At 41.5% G+C, this 19,968-nt stretch overlaps 1 protein-coding gene and 1 long non-coding RNA gene across 2 annotated transcripts; one reads left to right on the top strand and one right to left on the bottom strand.

The window, feature by feature from the left end:
- Window positions 1-488: 488 nt before the first annotated feature.
- Window positions 489-7,179, bottom strand: rabl2 (RAB, member of RAS oncogene family-like 2). Its single transcript, XM_082542542.1, has 8 exons — window positions 6,525-7,179; window positions 6,411-6,440; window positions 5,184-5,263; window positions 4,994-5,073; window positions 4,744-4,855; window positions 4,478-4,575; window positions 4,224-4,307; window positions 489-2,656 (listed from the first exon to the last, which is right to left on the bottom strand). Exons 1-8 carry the CDS (start codon window positions 6,629-6,631, stop codon window positions 2,579-2,581), a joined length of 669 nt encoding a protein of 222 aa, XP_082398668.1. The 5' UTR covers window positions 6,632-7,179; the 3' UTR covers window positions 489-2,578.
- Window positions 7,180-11,663: 4,484 nt separating this feature from the next.
- LOC309710730 lies at window positions 11,664-18,331 on the top strand. The gene is made up of 2 exons (XR_014277785.1): window positions 11,664-11,753; window positions 17,217-18,331. It is a non-coding gene; the product is annotated as an uncharacterized lncRNA (long non-coding RNA).
- The last annotated feature ends 1,637 nt before the right edge of the window (window positions 18,332-19,968 follow it).

Here is a 19,968-nt window from a genome sequence, read left to right as displayed (position 1 = left end):
GTGATCTTATCATCAAAAGGGTTTTTTTTCTTTCATTGTCAGTTTTCTCCTTGTTTGCACTGTGAAGTTTAGATTGGTGGATGTATCACTGCAACACCTCAGCCTTGTCTCACGGGTTAAGCTTCCCCTTATCGGCATCAAATGACCAGAAAACTCATCTGCAATTATTCTCCCTTTGCACACTTAAAAATATTCATATAAAAGTCCCTCTGTATTTTAATACACAAAATCCCGTGTACAAATATGAGTTAACCAGAAGCTACCTAGTATTCCTCATGCAGAGTAAGGGAGATAGTAAAGGTTGAGGCAAGATCTGAGATGTTGCCCAGGATATCTCCACCACAGAGGTATATGTTTGTTATATTATGTAATAAATTTATAATTAAAACATGAAAGAGTTTGTCTACTTGTTTTGACTTCAGTCTCTTCAGTGGTTTATTGAACGGAAATACGACACAAAGGGTAAACATGCCAACATATCTACAGGATTTTGGACAATACTACTTTTACTTGTTTTGCACATCACCACAGTGGATCTTAAACAGCAAAACTATATAATATAGCCCCCCATTTTTTAGACACTCAAAAGTAAGATGATTTCCTACGATTGAGAGTCAGTTTGATGCCAGATGAGGCTGTTCAGTATCAGGTCCAAGGATCATCAAAGCAATTGAAGGAACCCATAATTAGGCTGAAAAATGCAAAACAATAGCATAAGACAAAGAGCACAAATTTAAGGAAGGGTCGGTCAAATCACCAACTTAATGGTACATTCTTAAAGGGAATAAATGTCTATTCAGTGACACTAAAAAGGCCCAAAAGATCACAGAAGACAACTAAAGTGGATGATTTCAGAATTCTTTCCTTGGTGGGGAAACCCTTAACATCTAACTAAGGCATAAATATTCATGAGGAAGTAGGCGTGCCGTCCATTAATCAGGAGATTTATATTATAGTTTATGAATGGAACTATAATGAGGTGCAATCCACTCGGTACACTCAAGGAAAAGAAGGCTATATTAGACTTTGTCATGAAACATCTAAGTATCCTGCACAGCTGTGGGGAAAAAAATCTGGTTGAACAGATAAAACTTTATGTCTATAGCATAAAGTGTGCTATAGAGAGCTCATCCGAACCATCATCATGCTCTCAGGAGGTAGATCTGGCTTCTTGCATCTGCATGACCTTGGGCAAGATACTCAACCCCAAGCTGTTTTCTGGTGCATCCAATGGAGTATGAGAGCACTTAGAAAAAAGTTATTATGTGAATGAGGCATACTGTATAAAGCGCTTTGAGTGCTCCAGTTGTGTAGAGAAGCGCTATATAAGAATCAGTCCATCTACCGTCAGACAATGCTGTCTCATGGGCTTATATGGATACAGTGCAGCTGATGTGACCGGTGATAGAAGTGTACGGGGCTTTACTCTCTGCCCGGAATCAGCACGTCACATTCCAAATGGATAATGACCCAAAGCATACTGCAAAAGCAACCCAAGAGCTTCTCAGGGATATTTTTTAATTGCTAAGCCATAACTCTCGACACTCTTTTCATGAACTGAATACAGAATGGCCCACAAACAAGCAGAAACTGGAGGCATCTGCAGTGAAGGCCTAGTAGAGCAGCTCAAGTGAGCTGGGCTCTAGACTTAAGCACTGAGTGCAAAAGAAGTCTTACATCCAGTCTTTGTATTTAAAATGAGTGAAGTTTTCCAGACCTCTGAAAATGGGTGACCATGTATGAAAATGGCAATTATTCATAGACGCTAATGAAAAATTTCAATACACCTCTTGCATTAAAGTCTGCACATCTTGACTGATTTAAAATCCACTGTGGTGGCAAAAATACAAAATTGTGTAACTGCATAAATACATTTGTACCTAACTTTGAATATTAATTAATATCTCTGTTATTATCTACTCATATCACAGGCAGCTTGTTGTCATTTCCTTTTATAAAATGGTGATGAGTTGATTATTTAGTGCTCTGCTCCTATTGCTGCATTACAGCAAGATGGAAAGAGGCATGATAAAGATTTGGTTACATGGTACATTAAGTTCTCATTTATTGAAAAGATAAAAAACACAAAATTTAAATCATAAAATTAATGCAGTCGACAGATGCAGCTCCCCTGCTGGCACGGCACACACACTACACACAAACACTGAGAACAGCAGCAAGTACAGTTCATAATCACATGTTCTCTTTGCTGTGCGAGTTACTTTTCAATGCTTCACATAGTAATTTTTTCACACTTAAGCAAACATTCATTTTCTACCTTAAGAATAGTAGATATTGTTCAAAGTATGAATGACAGCAGCTAAATGAGCTCTGTAAACAACAGAAATCCTATTCATTCCACCACATTTATTATTCCCGCTACCGTCACTAGACAGAATAGAGGGCAGTAATTTAAAACATCTATAGATTACCGTGCGCCATCCTCCAATCAATTAAAAAGCAGACCACCAAAATTACAATTAGCATTCCTGCTGATGGTGTCGGTCACGGAGATTAAGATGTCTTGACACCGGACAGAAGCAGCAGAAATGATCCTTCAGGTGTCATCAGAAATGTTTTAAACTAACTCTGGACTCTCTGCCTTCAATCCGTCCTCTTCTGCCTCTGAATTATCTTTCTTCTCGAGGTCAAAATTCTGTAAGAAAGCAGTGAATGGAGGATATCAGCACTATCACCAACAGTTATTAGTAAATTTTCTCATAACTACACTTTTTTTTGCCAAAAACAAATGCTGTTTGTACATTTTGTACATTTCTTTATATCATAAATTTGTAGTGATCTTGTTACAGCTTAAAAATCGGAACCACTTTAAATGACACAAGTGTAAAGAGGCAGTTGTAGTCTGCAGATGTTAACTAGGTTTCACTTATTTTGAATGCACTAATCTGACAAATGATATTGATTTTTTTATGCTTTTAAATGTATTAAGAATTCTGATCTTTCAGTTTTGCCCATTGAAACTCGATTTCTTAACACTATTAGCAACGGGGGTTAAAGTGGGCTGGAATGATCCGGAACGGTGTTCCGGCACCTTCATTAAATGCGTAATTAAATCTGATAGGAAGAATAATAGCCACATAATACTGTTGAGAGATTTAATTTTTCATGTGCTGCAGCCTGGAGGTGCTTCCAGCTGACAGCATGTAGTAATAAGAAAATAATGACATCCCACAGTCTCACTTACACCCTAAACACACACCTCTTCACTTTGTATCCCTGTGGTGCGTTCACGGTGCAGATGTAAATAAAGTTGTGGTTCTGAAATTTGTAGGAAGTGATTTCAAATGCTGCTTTCACACAGCTCAACAAACATCACCAAATTCAAACAGCTTTTCTGCAGATTGTACCATAGTGTGTTTTGTTACCTAAATCTACAGTTGCTGTATTTCCCAGGGAGAGATAAAGACTGGATGGGAGAGGAAGATGAATCATTTTCAAAGGTAAGAACTGCTCAGCAAGCAACATTTTATAAAGCTGAAATTTAAAACTTACTTGTAAAGTCCTAATTCATTTCAGAAACAGGGATTGGATATAAAGATGATGTGTTACTGAAGTTATGTATTTTTCATAATGCGAAATGTCTTGCTAAACAAATTAAAGTACAATATTTTTTGTTATTCAAAGTTTGCATGAAAACAGGTTAGTTTGCAATACTGTGGTAAAGTAGACAGTGATGCACTAAGTTGAATGGGTTGCAGTGCAGACTGTGGTGTAAATGTAAGCTCTTGATGCTACATTAGACATTAGATTAAATTCACTCACTAAATTCAAACTTTCCTACTAATTTTATATAGTCTATGAGTTGGAAATCAGATATAACTTAAGCAACATCTGCTTATATCTTGTTGAATTCAGTCAGCTAAATCCAAGATCAGTGAGTCTCAGCAGCAATACAAACTGTGACTAGTTTCTAAGTAACTTTTCCCCATGCTGCACACCTAATCTTAGGATTCCACCTCTTTTCACCTCTCCATCTTTGATATCCAGTATATATATATAGTTCGTCACTAGTCCTAACTCTATGATTGTTGATTTTGAGTAGAGAGGATCTCCAGTAATCATATTAAAACAACAAAGGACAATAATGAACTCATTATATTTCCTACTTTAAGTACCGCACAATCAAATATTTAATTCTTTGAAGTTAAAATTCTACAGTTGCTTAAGGACAAGCACATTAGTAATCAGAGAAGCTAGTGTACCTCTAATTCTTGCATCACTTCATCCATGAAGTCACTGGGGTTTTGCTTGTACTCCACTGCTCTTTTGATCATGTCTCTGAACATCTGACGAAAGAGGTACAGTCAGAGCTATCAGACGGCAGTAGAAGTTCAGGTGGTGTGAACATGTTATAATGACTACACTGACTGAAGTTGATAATTGGCTTATAAAATGAACACTTTCACTCCAGTCATATTATGTAAAACAGCAGGAGAAGAAAGAAACCTGCTCAGACCTTAACTACATTGGTTCCATCAGCTGCTGACACAAAGTAAAACGGGAGTCCTTGCTTCTTCCCGAAATTGAAGCTTCTTTGAGTGACCTTCATGTCGGCTGCAGATGTGGAAAAACAATCACAATCACAAAGTCCAGTTTGCTGGACAAAACAGTTAAAAAAAAATACTGCAACCTAAAGAAATCATGTCACACATCGAACTCTAACATTACCATTGCATACAGTCATTACAAGAACTCCACACCAACTTTAATGTGCAGACTCACCATCAATTTTGTTGGCAACAACACAGCAGGGTATCTCTGGTCTGTACTCTCTTAGTTCCTTATACCAGTTGACTAAATTCTTATATGTGAGCTTCCTTTGAACATCAAAAACCTTAAAAAAAAGAAAAAAAAAGAAAAAAAAAAGATGAAAGATTTAGCAAAAGTTCACCTTGGTTGCTGACAACATAGTTACATTTTTCAGACTATTTTTAATCCTCACTTCTTCATGCACACTTGAATGTGTTCTTACCATAATGCATGCATGTGCTTTGTGGTAGTATGAAGGATGCATGTTTTGAAACCTCTCCTGACCAGCAGTGTCCCAGAAATCTTTGGATCAAAATAATAAAAAAAGAATTTGGTAATTTAAGATTTGCAGATTATTATTTTAAACTGGTTTCAAACATTTTATGTTGTCACAGCAAGTGCATGGTACTTACCAACTGCTATGGTCTTGTCTCCTACAGTGGCTGCGTGTTTGTAGAGAGTCAAGGCATAGGTTGACAACTGCTGGGGACGACTGCACGAGGAGTTAAGGATCTTAACAATATGCAACTTGTTTCTTCAAAGCATCTTAAGGCTAAGAGAATCTTTTTCCAAGTCTTTGTTCCTAGCCCACCTGCTTGAATTTAAAATTAAGTACTCAATTTATAAATTGCTTCTTCGTCTTCTTCTTTTGACTGCTCCCTTTAGGGGTTACAACAGTGCAGCCATCTCACTTCAAAACTAGTGTCTTTGTTTCTTTTATTGTTGAAATTTTACTATGTTTGTCTAAAACAGGTCTCTCTTGTGTAATAGACATTGGCTGGGATTCCCTATATAAATAAAAGTTAAATAAAATCTTCCTCTGTCACAGCAACCATCCACAGGGCCTCCTTCACTACATCCATAAACCTCCATTGAGGTGTCTCTCTTTTCCACCTGTCTGGGAGCTCCACATTCAACATCCTTTGTCCAGTGTATCCACTATCCCTCCTCATCACATGTCCAAATGCTCTCAGGCATGCCTCTCTCACTATGTCTCCAAATTGCTTAACCTGCGTTGTCGCCCTAACTGCATTGTCCTCTAATGAAGTCATTTCTAATTCTGTCCATTCTCATCCCTCCCAATGAAAATCTTAGCATTTATCTTTCCAACCTTCCTTCATATCTACCTCCTGTCTTTCTATTAATGCCACTGTCTCCAATCCATACGCCATAACAGGTCTCACTACCATCTTGTAAACCTTCCAGTTGACTCTTGCTGCTACCCTGACATGTGTCTTCACCCATTCCACCACACCAGCACTCTCTTCTGCAACTCTCTTGTGCGCTGTTTGTTGCTTGGGATGGTTGACCACCAAAGGTATTTAAACACATCTACCTTCACTACCCTTACTGTTACTCCTGTTTACCTCTCATTCGCAAACATGTATTCTGTCTTGCCTCTATTGACTTCAATTCCATTTCTCTCCGGTGCATACCTCCAACCCCTCTTCCACCTGGTCATCTGTCACTCCTACACCTACCTCACCACTGTCTCGCTGTCCTCATATATGTCCTGCATCAGCCTCACAACACTTCTCTACCACTCTCGTTCTTCACGCAGTACCACAGTTCCTCTCTTGGCACCCTGTCACCTGCTTTTTCTAGATCCACAAAGAACTGTATAAACTGCTAAAGGATACTATTCGTCCATGAGAAACCTCTCCATTAGCCTGCGAAAGAAGGAGAAAAGTGCCAACCCCACAATGTTAGGAAAGCTCAAATGTTGTTGATCGCTGCTTCCAGCTAATACTCACTTAGATTTACCAACTGCGCTGTCTCCCAAGCAGATGATCTTCACCTGTTCGTCCGCATCGTATTTCTTTTGGTCCAGTTCAGGGATGCTGCCAGCGTCAACAGCCATATCTCCCTTTTTGATTGCTGCTATAAATACCTGAAAGAAATTCCGTTATGCTCCCACAGGAGCTCCGATAGACGGATAATACCCAGGGAGTATTAGCTAGCTTGCCATTAGTTACTTGAGGTTCGCCTTTACTTCACTTATTCCTGGTTCGTCACGGTTCACGTCAGTAAAAACAGATGCTCACAGAAACTGACAACAAAACTGAGCCCGTCACTGATTACATTCTCTTTCTGAAGTGCTGAAGTGTACCTTTCACAGCGCACTCAGGAGGGAACGATTGTTAATCGCAAGTAAGCTAACAGAACTAGCGTTGGCTGCAGTTGTTAAGCCCGGTTAAACGTCGCTTGTTATCGCGTGAATATCATTCTTTCCCGATATGAAAAGGTGAACGATTTCCTTCATTTATCAGGGTTAACAGGTAGCTCAAGTTTGTAAATGTGCGACGTCCCCGACAATTTTCGTTTCTATGCAACGGGGACGCCCGCAGGACCACTTCGCACTGTATCCGGCTGTCTTTACAGGTGCCTGTCTAAAATCCTCAGTCATTCGCCTCTTCTTCTTCTTCTTCTTCTTCTTCTTCTTCTAAGGAGTTTTTGGAGGTTCACAAACAACGATGTGGTGCATTACCGCCACCAACTGGTTTGGAGTGTGGACCAGAATCCTCTCATACCAAATAATGAAAATGAATAAATTTCTTCCTGATATTTTTTGACAATGCAACAGAAAATGTTGAATGGTTTCACTTATTCCACAGCGACTAAATTTCCCCATTTCATGTTTCCCTATAATGAATAGTGAACTGTTTAATCCAGTGTGTCCAAATCTGATTCGAGATATTATTGTCTCTTCTCTTCTGGTTTTCCTTTGAATAGAATAAAACTATCTCCCCGTCCTCTCCTCCTCACACCACTTTTGCCATCTTTCCCTCATTTTCTGTTTTATCGTGCTCCTCATTTCAGTTTTGCTAATACTGCTATGTAAACCGACTTGATCTCCTTTAGCAGCCTGCGTTGCAATTTTATCTGCCACCTCATTGACAATAAAATAATGTGCTGGTATCCAGACAAATTTAGCAATCACTCCCATCCAATGACTGTAGAAAACAGCAGTTTGTCTGGTCAGGCTTCTGAAGGACTGTTATCCAAGCAGGCCAATGATGAACTAGAGTCTGAAAGTAGTGGTGCTACTGGTAATGGGACTAATGGGCTTATATTAATTTGATCTTTTTGAATTTCTATTGCTTTCTGGGTTGCTGTCCACCCAAAACTCTTTGACTTCTTTACCTCTTTCTCCTAACAAGGAGCCCTGTTCAATTCTGTTTGTGTAAATTATATATTTAGTAAATCATTAGTATCTCCCTCTTGTCTTAATAATTATCCATTCTCTGCCAATGTCTGTCCTTTTCTTCTTTTCCTTTCCATCGATTTTGTCTGAACTATGAATTTTAGCAAATGATTTTGCCATGATATTAGCCTTCTCTTCGTTTCTAATTGCTGTTATATCTCCATCACTCAGGATTGGATACCTATAATCTCTTTTAATCCCAATCATTTCCCTTATCATTGACCATTCCTGATTTATTTTGGTCTGTCTTCCTGCTGAATTACAGAAATTCCTCCACAAATCTCTCTTTGCATTTTTTACAACTCTTCTCAAATTACCCTGTAACCTTTTATACTCAATAAGGTTCTGAGCGTTACAATTTCTTTTCAACATTTTGAAAGCTTTATTTCGAGCCTTAATTGCTTCATCACATTTCTTTGTCCACCACGGTAGTCTTCTTCTTGGTCTTACCTCCTGTCGAGGAGGGAAATTATTTTACTGCTATTGTCAAATAATTGTCATTGCATTAATAATATAATCTGCAGCATGGATATTGCATTCCAAGGTTTAAACAGTGTCTCTTTCAGAAAGACTGAGTTGCAGGCTGACAGGAAGTTGTATGCAGAAAGAAGCAGGAAGTTATTTTGAGCCGCAGGCTAAGACGAGGCTTTAACAATGTAACAGATAGCTTTAAGAAGGCCTTAAGCAGTTATGACTATTTTATACAATGCATATCTGTGCTTATTAAAGAGTTGGAGCTCGGTCAATTAATTGGGGGTCGGAAGCTTTGTTCGGCGCGATGTTCGGACAATCTATTGTGCAAGTGACTTGGAGCCAGAGAAGGAATTGCAATACATGCTTACAAAACACTTATATATCAGATCATTTTATATTAAGGTTTTAGTAGAGGTTCTTGATTAAAACATTTATTTAGTAGAAGACATACACATAGTCTCAGTGAGCTTCTGGTCTGGTAAAAGGTCAGAAGTGCAACAGGTGAATTGAGAAAGAGCATTTGAGGACGAGACACAGACAGTAGGTGAAGAGATGACATAAAGAGCATGTGAGGTCAACACACACACACACACACACACACTTTAAATTAGATTTATTTAGAGGAGAGGTTAGTTATGTTTGGCTGTAACTGCAAAATTGTCTTGGTAAAAGAGGAACCGTTTCTTGGTGTCTCGGCAAGAAAGAGGAACAAGACAAGAACTGAAAGGTAGACAGGAAGGGCTAGCCATGAAAATAGAAGATGATTTTCTAGGTGAAAAGTCATGATGATGTTGATCTGATCTATGTATAAAATGTATCTGTGACGTATGAAGGGGCGTCAGTAAATAAACCCTGATGCTATAAAATATCTGTTCATGCTTTGATTAAGTCGAAGACTACTTCCTGTCTGCGTACAGAGTTGTCTTCCCACACGTGTGTTCATTAAAATCATCGTTTGACTTCACCCGGCCGGATCGGTGTGGTTATTCTTCGATCACCTCTTGTACCCTTCCTCAATACTGAATCTTAACATTTGGGGGCCTCGTCCGGTTATTGAGGAGGGAGAGTTGGAGGTTTAGACGGAGAAATCCGGGGTCTTAGGTGGTCTGACGGGCAGACATGAATTCCAGTGGTCTAAGTGAGTGGGCATAAGCCGGCTTATCCAAAAGGTAAGGCACTACCTGTTGAATTATTTCCAAAGTGTGCCAAATTGGATATGATAAAATTTAAGTCTACTCACTGAAGTTACTGGTGGATGTCTGTTTTGATTTTGATAAGAATCTGAGGATTTAAAGCAGTTGGACTGCTGGTAAGGATTTAATACGGTTAGGACCGTGGGAAGCAGTGGACTGCTTAATGATTTTAGTATGTTAGGGAATTTGCTTATTTTTTGGTTATAAGGGTGGACCTGCTTGAGTTATACACTTGTTTCGGGTGTTGATTGTTGTTTCAAAGTATTATAAATTATTTTAGAACGGAACCGTGGGGGTTCTAGGAAGCGCAGTTCTCGGAGGTAACGCTCCCTCCCGGCCAAGGACGCTTGGCCCTGACCTATCGGCGAATAGGGTTAGTACGGTTGGCAACCGGGGAGAACTTGGGAACCTCCAAAATAGCTAGGAGCTAGAGTCTCCTTACCGTTTGCAACGGTATCTGCGCTTTTTTGGCCAGCAGAAGTGGATTTCGGGCGTGTAACTTTAACCTAAAACTTCAAAAAGTTTGGGTTGGTTGACGCTTTTAAATTGAGTTAGGGATTTTAGAAATGAGGCCAGAAACAGTTAATGTCTTGAGACTGGTTAATTGATCGCAAAAAACGGTTATGTTAAATTTGTCGAAATTTGATAGGTGTTAAAAGGTTTAAAATCTGTGCAGTTGTAAATATAAGACGTCTCTGTATTAAAAAAGATCTCTGTGGGTCGAGTCAGCAATGCACTGACTGCCTGCTGCTATTCTTAGATGAAGAGTGTGTGTGCATGCAAATGAGGCAGCTGATGCAGAGCGCATGAGAGGACTATGCTTTCGGTTTTGTGTGTCATTCAGCTCTATAACTATTGTTTGCAAATGTGGATAAATGTCTGCAGTTAAAATGCTGGCTTAGTAAATAACAACATTGTAAATATATGAATGGTGACAGCGTTTCAAAATAGAATATAAGAATTGTTTGTGTTTAAAACCAACGTTTAGGTAAAGAAGATTTAAGGTGGAATTGAAGGCATAAACAAAAAATAAAAGGGTTACAGTCTGCAAGTGTTGTTAATTCATGAGCTGACTGGATGCAGAGTAAGTGGAGTGGTCATCCTGGGAGGATTGAATGATGCTCTAACTCTGTGGTCAAGTCAGACATAGGCTTTAAGCAACCATGAGCCACTAATAAGCGTGACAAATTAATGAGTATGTGTAAATTGAACTTGTTAAATAGTTTTGATAGGAGTAACTCAATGAGCACGCAATAAAGTGGACTTTTTAGGGGCAGTTTATCACTGACACCATAAAAAGCAACTTAATTAGTAGTTCAATAACAAATTGTAAAGATAACCTTTGTTATTTGATAAGAGAGAGAAAATTCAGGTTACATATAGTGAATAAATAAGGAAATGTTAATCTCTGCGTCATTCCACACTGAAATTTCAATTGTAGGGGATCATTTGGAGGTGAATTGTGTAGGACACGGGGAGACAGAAGAATCTCCCCATGAGTTTTCAGTGTGCATAGAAATTGAGGAGGCTGAACTGGAAGCCTGCCTGGGTCGTTGTTTTTGTTTATTTGAGGGTCTGCTGGAAGTTTGTGAAAACGACCACCTTGATATGTGGGAGCCTTCTCGGGCAGCGATTTTTTTGTTAAACCTGTGGCAGGCTGTGCAACATGGAGAAAGCTTTGACATAATGTCATAAAGGTGATTTCTTGGTTTTAGACTTATTAGTACGGGACAAGTTGAGGGACCCTTGAGGGTGTGTTGCTGTAAAGTATATAAGGGACGCGCAGCGCCGTCAATGGGTTTAAAATAAATGAAAAAACACTAATCCGAGGAACTATTGGAGAGGTAAGTATACGGAGGTGAGCGCGTTGCGCATAAGGGTTGCTGGTGTCATATATTAACACTTTGAGGGCGAATAATTTTGATTGAGTGTCAACGCTTGAGAACGCGAGGACAGCGTCTAAAGGGCTGGGTTAAACTTTGTGTATCACCGAGCAGGGGAAGAGGAGCCAGTGGTTGCGAGAACAGCGAGACGAAGACTGAAACCGAAAGTTAAGCGTGTCTGGGTGACCTAGACCAAGAAGGTGGAGTCGACCAACGCCATTGGAAGAGGTAAGTCTGTGTTTCAGAGAATGGCTGACAGCTCGGGTGCGACACCTAGTAGGAAAAGGGGATGCAAACCTCTGAAGGATCAGTTCGAACAGCGTAAGAAAGCTGTTCGCTTGGCTTCCCCTGGAGTATTAAAATCAGCAGAGAAAGAGTGCCAAGCGATGGAGGTTGAGGTAAGTAAACCTATTATATCCCAACAGAAAGGGCTGGGTGATAAAATACCTCTGAGCTTGGTGTTAAAAACTGAAGGAGAAGTGTACGGACAAATGCATGAGGCCCTACGTGCGTCCATAGAGGCATTAACGGCATTGGAGGTTATAAAGCAGAGAGTAATGCAGGGAGGGCCAGAAGAGGAGAATGAAGACCGTGCGACGTCATCAGAAGAAGAAGACGATGAGGAGGACGAAGATGGAGGACCTGAGCCCCAACCAAGTACAAGCCTAATTTTGAGGAAAAGAAGTGTGAAGAGAGACCAAGCACAGAGACAGCCCATATTTAGGAGCTCAAAGGGAAAAGGAAAGTCGAGGAAGAGTAGAAAAGTGAGTTTTGAACAAGGAGATCCTGACCCTGGTTTAAGTCTGCCTCTAATAGCAGGTCCAAAGAACGAACCAGTTTATCGCGCCTATAAGGTGAGAGATTTGGAAGCATTGGTTAAACAACTTCCACCAATAACCAAGGGAGAACATTGGGAAGGAGAAGAATTAGCGCTGGGCGACTTTCGCGCTTTGGCCGGACGTTGTATGCTGGGTGGTGGGTTAGCAGATGTAGAGCAGATAGCTCAAACAACTAGATATGCAAATGACCTGAAATATCATGAGGTGCAGAGTGACTTAGCAGATGCAGTTCGGGAGAAGGACCCAACTCCTAACTTTGGAGCCATTCCAAAAATTATTTGGGATCCTAAAAACACACCCAGAGAGTGTTTAGCTAAAGCAAAGGAACAATGGTTGTTAGGAACAGGAATACATCCGGGGAAGGAGGGTGAAAGTAGAGCGTGGTTTCGTTCGGCAGTGCTGGCAGGGCTGCCCAACCAGGTTGCAGTTGACTTGGAAAAGAACCCAGATTTTGCCGTTGCAGACTTGGTGCAGTGGGAGGGACATGTGACCCACAGACTTCAGCAGGAACAGGATTTGACGAACAAACAAAAGAAAGAGTTAGATGAAGTACAGGCGCAGCTGCTTAGGCTGCAGCTGGGTGAGGCTCGCGAAAAATATAATGCGAAGAAAAAAGAACCGAAAGAACTAAATAAGACTATAATGGTGGCAAGGCCTCAGCCCGATCCTGTGCCTGACTGGCCAGATCAGGATCCGGGTCTCTACCCTGATGATCGTTGGCCCGCCAATGCACCAAGGCAGCGTCAACCCGTAGGGAATTGGGGGACCGGTGGACCGCAGAGAGGGCGTGGTGGATCCGTGAGGGGAGGACAAAGGGCTCGGAATCCGGGGAATCCTGGCAGGGTGTCTTGGACTGCGTGTCTGAGATGTGGAGCAGAAGGACACTGGGTCCGAGACTGCCCTGAACCGCCGCAGAACTATCAGGGGCGAGGCTATCGATCCCAGGCACGAGGAGGCCCAAGACAAAGAGCTGCTTACAGGGGAGCACATCAAGCTCCAAACCCGAATGCAGCACCAGCCCCCCAGTACCCAGTAGCCGACTGGGGCTGGGAGGGGGAGCAATACTGATGGAGCCCGGAGAAACTGAACAGCGTGGGGACGGCAGAACCTATGCTGTCAATGATGATGATCCAGCATTGACACAGCTGGGAAAATAGACTTTGAAGCACCAATATGTGGTGTCCTCACAGGTGCCTGGAAAATCTCATGGGCAGGGACCTGCTTGTGAAACTGGGATCACCTTCAAAGACTCAATATTTAGTCCAGAACTCTGAACAACCCACTGCCGAAATCTACTGGGGGAGGCTAGTGGAAGAAGGCATTCTGAGACATTATCAGCTGTGGAAACCCTGGATAATGAGCCTGGCCGTCTATTCCCCTCCGCGAGATCCTTTCCACGTTACACTCTTTTATGATAGGGAAGATAATGATATCTATCGGGAACAGTTCCAGTCTGATCTTGAGGGACAGACGTGGAATGTGCAAACACATAACATTTATGTTGGACCAGAAGGTGTGGCCGCGGCTGTGAAATTTACTGATGAACAACTGCCTTGGTACAATGTGGGAGAGGATTCAGCCCCTCACATTACATTGGCGGTCCACGAGGGTCATGGGCCAAGAGATCTGGGACCAATGGTCAAGCGGGCGCTGGACAACGCATGCTGGCAAAGCACCCAAATTCCAAACGTCTGGTATGCACCAAAATGTAAAATATATCGCATAACTTGTTTGTCCAACGATGCAGTGATCTTAGAACATAAAGAAATCTCCAGAATACATGGCAGGGAAAGAATGGATCATCCTGATGCAGTAGCTGAGCTCTCAAAATTGCCTGGTACTTTGTGGTCCGCAGGGCCCACAGATGTAGGTCTAGCTAACTGTTCGCCTGTCCTGTTCCAGCTGAAGTCTGACATACCATTTAACAGACCATAATAGAAGCACAAAACTGAAGACCAAAAGTGGTTCACATGTATTGACCTAGCGAATGCATTCTTTTGTCTCCCACTGCACGAGTCACTCAGAGACATTTTCTCATTCACATACAGAGGCCGCAAATTTAGGTACACACGCCTACCACAAGGCTTTGCACTCTCACCAGGAATTTTAATCAGGTGTTGAAAGAGACATTGTCCCCATGTCAACTGCCAGGGGGCTGTACATTAATAGAGTATGTTGATGATCTTGTTATTGCAGCCCCGTCAGCAGCGGCCTGTACGGCAGCATCGCTCGTGGTGTTGAACAGATTGGCGGAGTGTGGCTTCAAAGTGAGCAAAGAAAAACTGCAGTTGGTCCGGCCAGAGGTAACATTCCTGGGCCGGGTGATCGCACACAGATCAGTGGGGTTAATGAACACACACAGAGACCAAATTCTGACACATCCAAAACCAAGAACTGTGAAGGAGTTGCTTTCCTTTCTTGGCTTGACAGGTTACAGCAGGCAGTTCATTCCGAACTATGCGGGTAAAACGGCCCCTTTAAGGGACCTGATCAAGAAAGTTGGTGTTCGAAATCTGAAGGCTGAATTGCCTTGGACGCCGGACACAGAGACAGCGTTCATTTCACTAAAACAGGATTTGTCAAGAGCCACAGATCTGGCCACACCTAACTATGATGAGGCATTTTATCTTGATGTTTCAGAAACAAAGGGAGTTGTGAATGGTGTGTTGTTTCAGAAAAAAGGGGGAGGTAGGGATGTACTTATGTATGTTAGCATAAGATTAAATTCAACAGAAGCAAGGCATCCCACATGCACACAACACGCAGCAGGAGTAGCAAAGATAATTCAGAAAACAGCACATATAGTGAGGGAACACCCACTGAAAGTGCTTACTACACACAGTGTAGTGGCCTATGTGAACTCACAGGCATTCACAATGACTCCACTGACGCAACAAAGGTTCAGCAAAATTTTAGAGGCGCCAAATTTGATATTCACACATGAAGGAATAAATATGGCAGACCTAATGGGGTCAGGAGAACCACATGACTGTATTAAGAAAGCCCAGGTTGAAGGAAAAATCGAGGGACAACAGTCGGCCCAGAGAGCTGAAGTGATAGCCCTAACTCGAGCCCTGAGGTTGGCTAAAAACATGAGAGTGAACATCTACACTGACTCAGCATATGCGTTTGGAGCAGCTCATGTGGAACTGGCTCAGTGGAAGAGAGCCGGGTTCAGAACGGCCACTAATGCACCCATCTGTCACAAAAAGGCCCTGGAGGACCCAGACGAGGTAAGTATTATAAAATGCAAAGGCCACTCACAAGCAGACAGTATGGTGGCAAGAGGAAATCAGAAAGCTGACGAAGCCGCAAAGGAAGCAGCGGGCTACAAAGGACAGAGACAACTGGTGCAGGTAACCCCAGAAGAGGAGGTTAGCACTAACAGCATGGAAGAAGTTAGACAGGCTCAGGAGGAGACATCCCCAGAGGAAAAGGGGGTGTGGGAAAACAAAGGAGCCTGGCAAGATGGCGGTTTGTGGAGGGGGCCAGATGGGCGTCCCGCTTTAACGGCCAAAATGGCGGAACAAAAGGTGAATGAGGCTCACGGGCTTGGTCACGTGGGAGTGGAACAGATGGAGAGAAATTTGTGCCGATGGTGGCATCCTGATTTGAGAAGGATGATACTGGAAAAGGCCAGAACGTGCCTAATTTGTGGGGCACACAACCCAAAGCCAGCAGTAAAACCTGAAGCTGGTAAGTTTCTCATGCCAGAAAGGCCAGGAGAAGAGGTCGTGATTGATTATACCGACATGATTGATACAGGCCCAGGTGGGGTGAGGTATTTGCTGGTGTGTGTGGATGTTTTGACTGGATGGCCCGAAGCATGGGCGACCAAATGTGAAGACGCGAAAAGCGTGATTAAGTGCTTAATCAATCATTACATTCCAAAGCATGGGTTTCCCAAGAGAATTAGATCAGACAATGGTACTCACTTCAAGAATAAAGATTTGCAAGAGGTAGAGAGGATGAACCTAAATTTGAAAAACAAGTTGGCTAAAATTTGTGCGCAGACAGGGCTAAATTGGGTCGCAGCCCTGCCCATTGCTTTGATGACCATAAGATGTTTATGATGATGTTAACTTTGTATTTCAGGTGCAGTTATAACCATTTTATACATATTGCATTTTGTGCTTTTAAAGGAGTTGTGGCTCAAATTTGTCTCTGGAGGGTCACGAGCCTTTGGCTAGCGCTATGATTAGCCAATCTAATGTGAGGATAATATGAGTTCATGAAGGATTGCACACGCTTACAGACACAGAGTTAAGAAACACACATGACAGTAGTGATTCCAGGCAAAAGGCCCTAAATTCATTTAGCTTTTAACTGAACTTAAAGAAGGACCAAAGAGGAAGGAAAGTATATATTTTGGTTAAGTCTGATACATTAGAATTAGAAGGTATTGTTACATTAAGGGAGCAAAATGAAATAAAAAGGTTATACCAAAACAGGTGATAACATAGGAAATGTGAGGTTTTAAAATGAAGTTAGTGTTAACACATAGGAGTTGTTTCAAGGCAGCATTTAGCTATGATGAAATGTATACAGGAGCAATTGCTTATATGCTTAAACATAATTGATTAAAGTGGTTGTTTTCTTTTGGAGTAGATTAACTTGCAGCAGCGACAACTTGTGCACAGGATGTTGATGATCAGATAAGGGAAAGTAGAGCGAGCAACTGGACGTGAAACCAGCGCTTAAAAGAATTTTAAAGTGATGAGTAACGTTGAAGAGTATACATAAATACAAGTCAATAAGTTAAGAAGGTAATTAGGATCAGGCTTTTGATTAAAGAGTCCCAGATAGGATAAGTTAGGGAGATGCAAGAAAAGGTGTTTTGTTTCCTTTGCAGAAGATCGATCTCGGCGACCACAGGAGGGGCGAGGATCCTGGAGATCTCGAGGTTCGAGACCACCAGAGAAGGGTCTGCGTGAGGACACAATGTATTGTGACCTCTGGTGTTCCAGAGGTCAAAAGGGGGAGTGTCGAGGAGGGAAATTATTTTACTGCTATTGTCAAATAATTGTCATTGCATTAATAATATAATCTGCAGCATGGATATTGCATTCCAAGGTTTAAACAGTGTCTCTTTCAGAAAGACTGAGTTGCAGGCTGACAGGAAGTTGTATGCAGAAAGAAGCAGGAAGTTATTTTGAGCCGCAGGCTAAGACGAGGCTTTAACAATGTAACAGATAGCTTTAAGAAGGCCTTAAGCAGTTATGACTATTTTATACAATGCATATCTGTGCTTATTAAAGAGTTGGAGCTCGGTCAATTAATTGGGGGTCGGAAGCTTTGTTCGGCGCGATGTTCGGACAATCTATTGTGCAAGTGACTTGGAGCCAGAGAAGGAATTGCAATACATGCTTACAAAACACTTATATATCAGATCATTTTATATTAAGGTTTTAGTAGAGGTTCTTGATTAAAACATTTATTTAGTAGAAGACATACACATAGTCTCAGTGAGCTTCTGGTCTGGTAAAAGGTCAGAAGTGCAACAGGTGAATTGAGAAAGAGCATTTGAGGACGAGACACAGACAGTAGGTGAAGAGATGACATAAAGAGCATGTGAGGTCAACACACACACACACACACACACACTTTAAATTAGATTTATTTAGAGGAGAGGTTAGTTATGTTTGGCTGTAACTGCAAAATTGTCTTGGTAAAAGAGGAACCGTTTCTTGGTGTCTCGGCAAGAAAGAGGAACAAGACAAGAACTGAAAGGTAGACAGGAAGGGCTAGCCATGAAAATAGAAGATGATTTTCTAGGTGAAAAGTCATGATGATGTTGATCTGATCTATGTATAAAATGTATCTGTGACGTATGAAGGGGCGTCAGTAAATAAACCCTGATGCTATAAAATATCTGTTCATGCTTTGATTAAGTCGAAGACTACTTCCTGTCTGCGTACAGAGTTGTCTTCCCACACGTGTGTTCATTAAAATCATCGTTTGACTTCACCCGGCCGGATCGGTGTGGTTATTCTTCGATCACCTCTTGTACCCTTCCTCAATACTGAATCTTAACACTCCTTTCTCCTTTATAAATCAATTTGCTGCTGATTTATAAAATGGCACAACACACAGATAAATTAAAATCATCAACACCAACACTTAAATCAACTTTTTGTAACTCCTGTTCACTTATGAGCCTAAACGATTCCCAATCAGTGCTACTGAAACACATCTCTACTGCTCCCATTCCATACTCTTCCACATTCAAACTTATTTCTGTCATTATAGGATCGTGATCACTACCTATTGTGTTATCTCTAATTACTTTCCATCTACTAATGCCTGCTAGTGACTCTGAAACCAAAGTGAGATCAATTACTTCTTCTGTACCCGCTCTTGCATTCACTCTTGTTCCACTTCAATCATTCAAACATACATACTTTTTGTTTTCCGTGAGTTCCTCAGTTACATTTCCATTCTCATTATTATACAGGGAGTGCAGAATTATTAGGCAAGTTGTATTTTTGAGGAATAATTTTATTATTGAACAACAACCATGTTCTCAATGAACCCAAAAAACTCATTAATATCAAAGCTGAATGTTTTTGGAAGTAGTTTTTAGTTTTAGCTATTTTAGGGGGATATCTGTGTGTGCAGGTGACTATTACTGTGCATAATTATTAGGCAACTTAACAAAAAACAAATATATACCCATTTCAATTATTTATTTTTACCAGTGAAACCAATATAACATCTCCACATTCACAAATATACATTTCTGACATTCAAAAACAAAACAAAAACAAAGCAGCGACCAATATAGCCACCTTTCTTTGCAAGGACACTCAAAAGCCTGCCATCCATGGATTCTGTCAGTGTTTTGATCTGTTCACCATCAACATTGCGTGCAGCAGCAACCACAGCCTCCCAGACACTGTTCAGAGAGGTGTACTGTTTTCCCTCCTTGTAAATCTCACATTTGATGATGGACCACAGGTTCTCAATGGGGTTCAGATCAGGTGAACAAGGAGGCCATGTCATTAGTTTTTCTTCTTTTATACCCTTTCTTGCCAGCCACGCTGTGGAGTACTTGGACGCGTGTGATGGAGCATTGTCCTGCATGAAAATCGTGTTTTTCTTGAAGGATGCAGACTTCTTCCTGTACCACTGCTTGAAGAAGGTGTCTTCCAGGAACTGGCAGTAGGACTGGGAGTTGAGCTTGACTCCATCCTCAACCCGAAAAGGCCCCACAAGCTCATCTTTGATGATACCAGCCCAAACCAGTACTCCACCTCCACCTTGCTGGCGTCTGAGTCGGACTGGAGCTCTCTGCCCTTTACCAATCCAGCCACGGGCCCATCCATCTGGCCCATCAAGACTCACTCTCATTTCATCAGTCCATAAAACCTTAGAAAAATCTGTCTTGAGATATTTCTTGGCCCAGTCTTGACGTTTCAGCTTGTGTGTCTTGTTCAGTGGTGGTCGTCTTTCAGCCTTTCTTACCTTGGCCATGTCTCTGAGTATTGCACACCTTGTGCTTTTGGGCATTCCAGTGATGTTGCAGCTCTGAAATATGGCCAAACTGGTGGCAAGTGGCATCTTGGCAGCTGCACGCTTGACTTTTCTCAGTTCATGGGCAGTTA

Source organism: Aulonocara stuartgranti, assembly GCF_965226115.1.
Source record: "Aulonocara stuartgranti genome assembly, chromosome: 7".
Lineage (NCBI taxonomy): Eukaryota > Metazoa > Chordata > Actinopteri > Cichliformes > Cichlidae > Aulonocara > Aulonocara stuartgranti.
This window is presented reverse-complemented; position numbering and strand designations above follow the sequence as displayed.

Excerpts from the sequence above, each read along its gene's own strand:
- rabl2 (XM_082542542.1), bottom strand. The coding sequence starts at position 6,631 with ATGGCTGTTGACGCTGGCAGCATCCCTGAACTGGACCAAAAGAAATAC. Across the intron at positions 5,264-6,410 it reads AGGTTTCTCATGGACGAATA|TCGTCCCCAGCAGTTGTCAA; the intron begins GTATCCTTTAGC and ends CTCCTCGTGCAG. Across the intron at positions 5,074-5,183 it reads AGACAAGACCATAGCAGTTG|ATTTCTGGGACACTGCTGGT; the intron begins GTAAGTACCATG and ends TTTGATCCAAAG.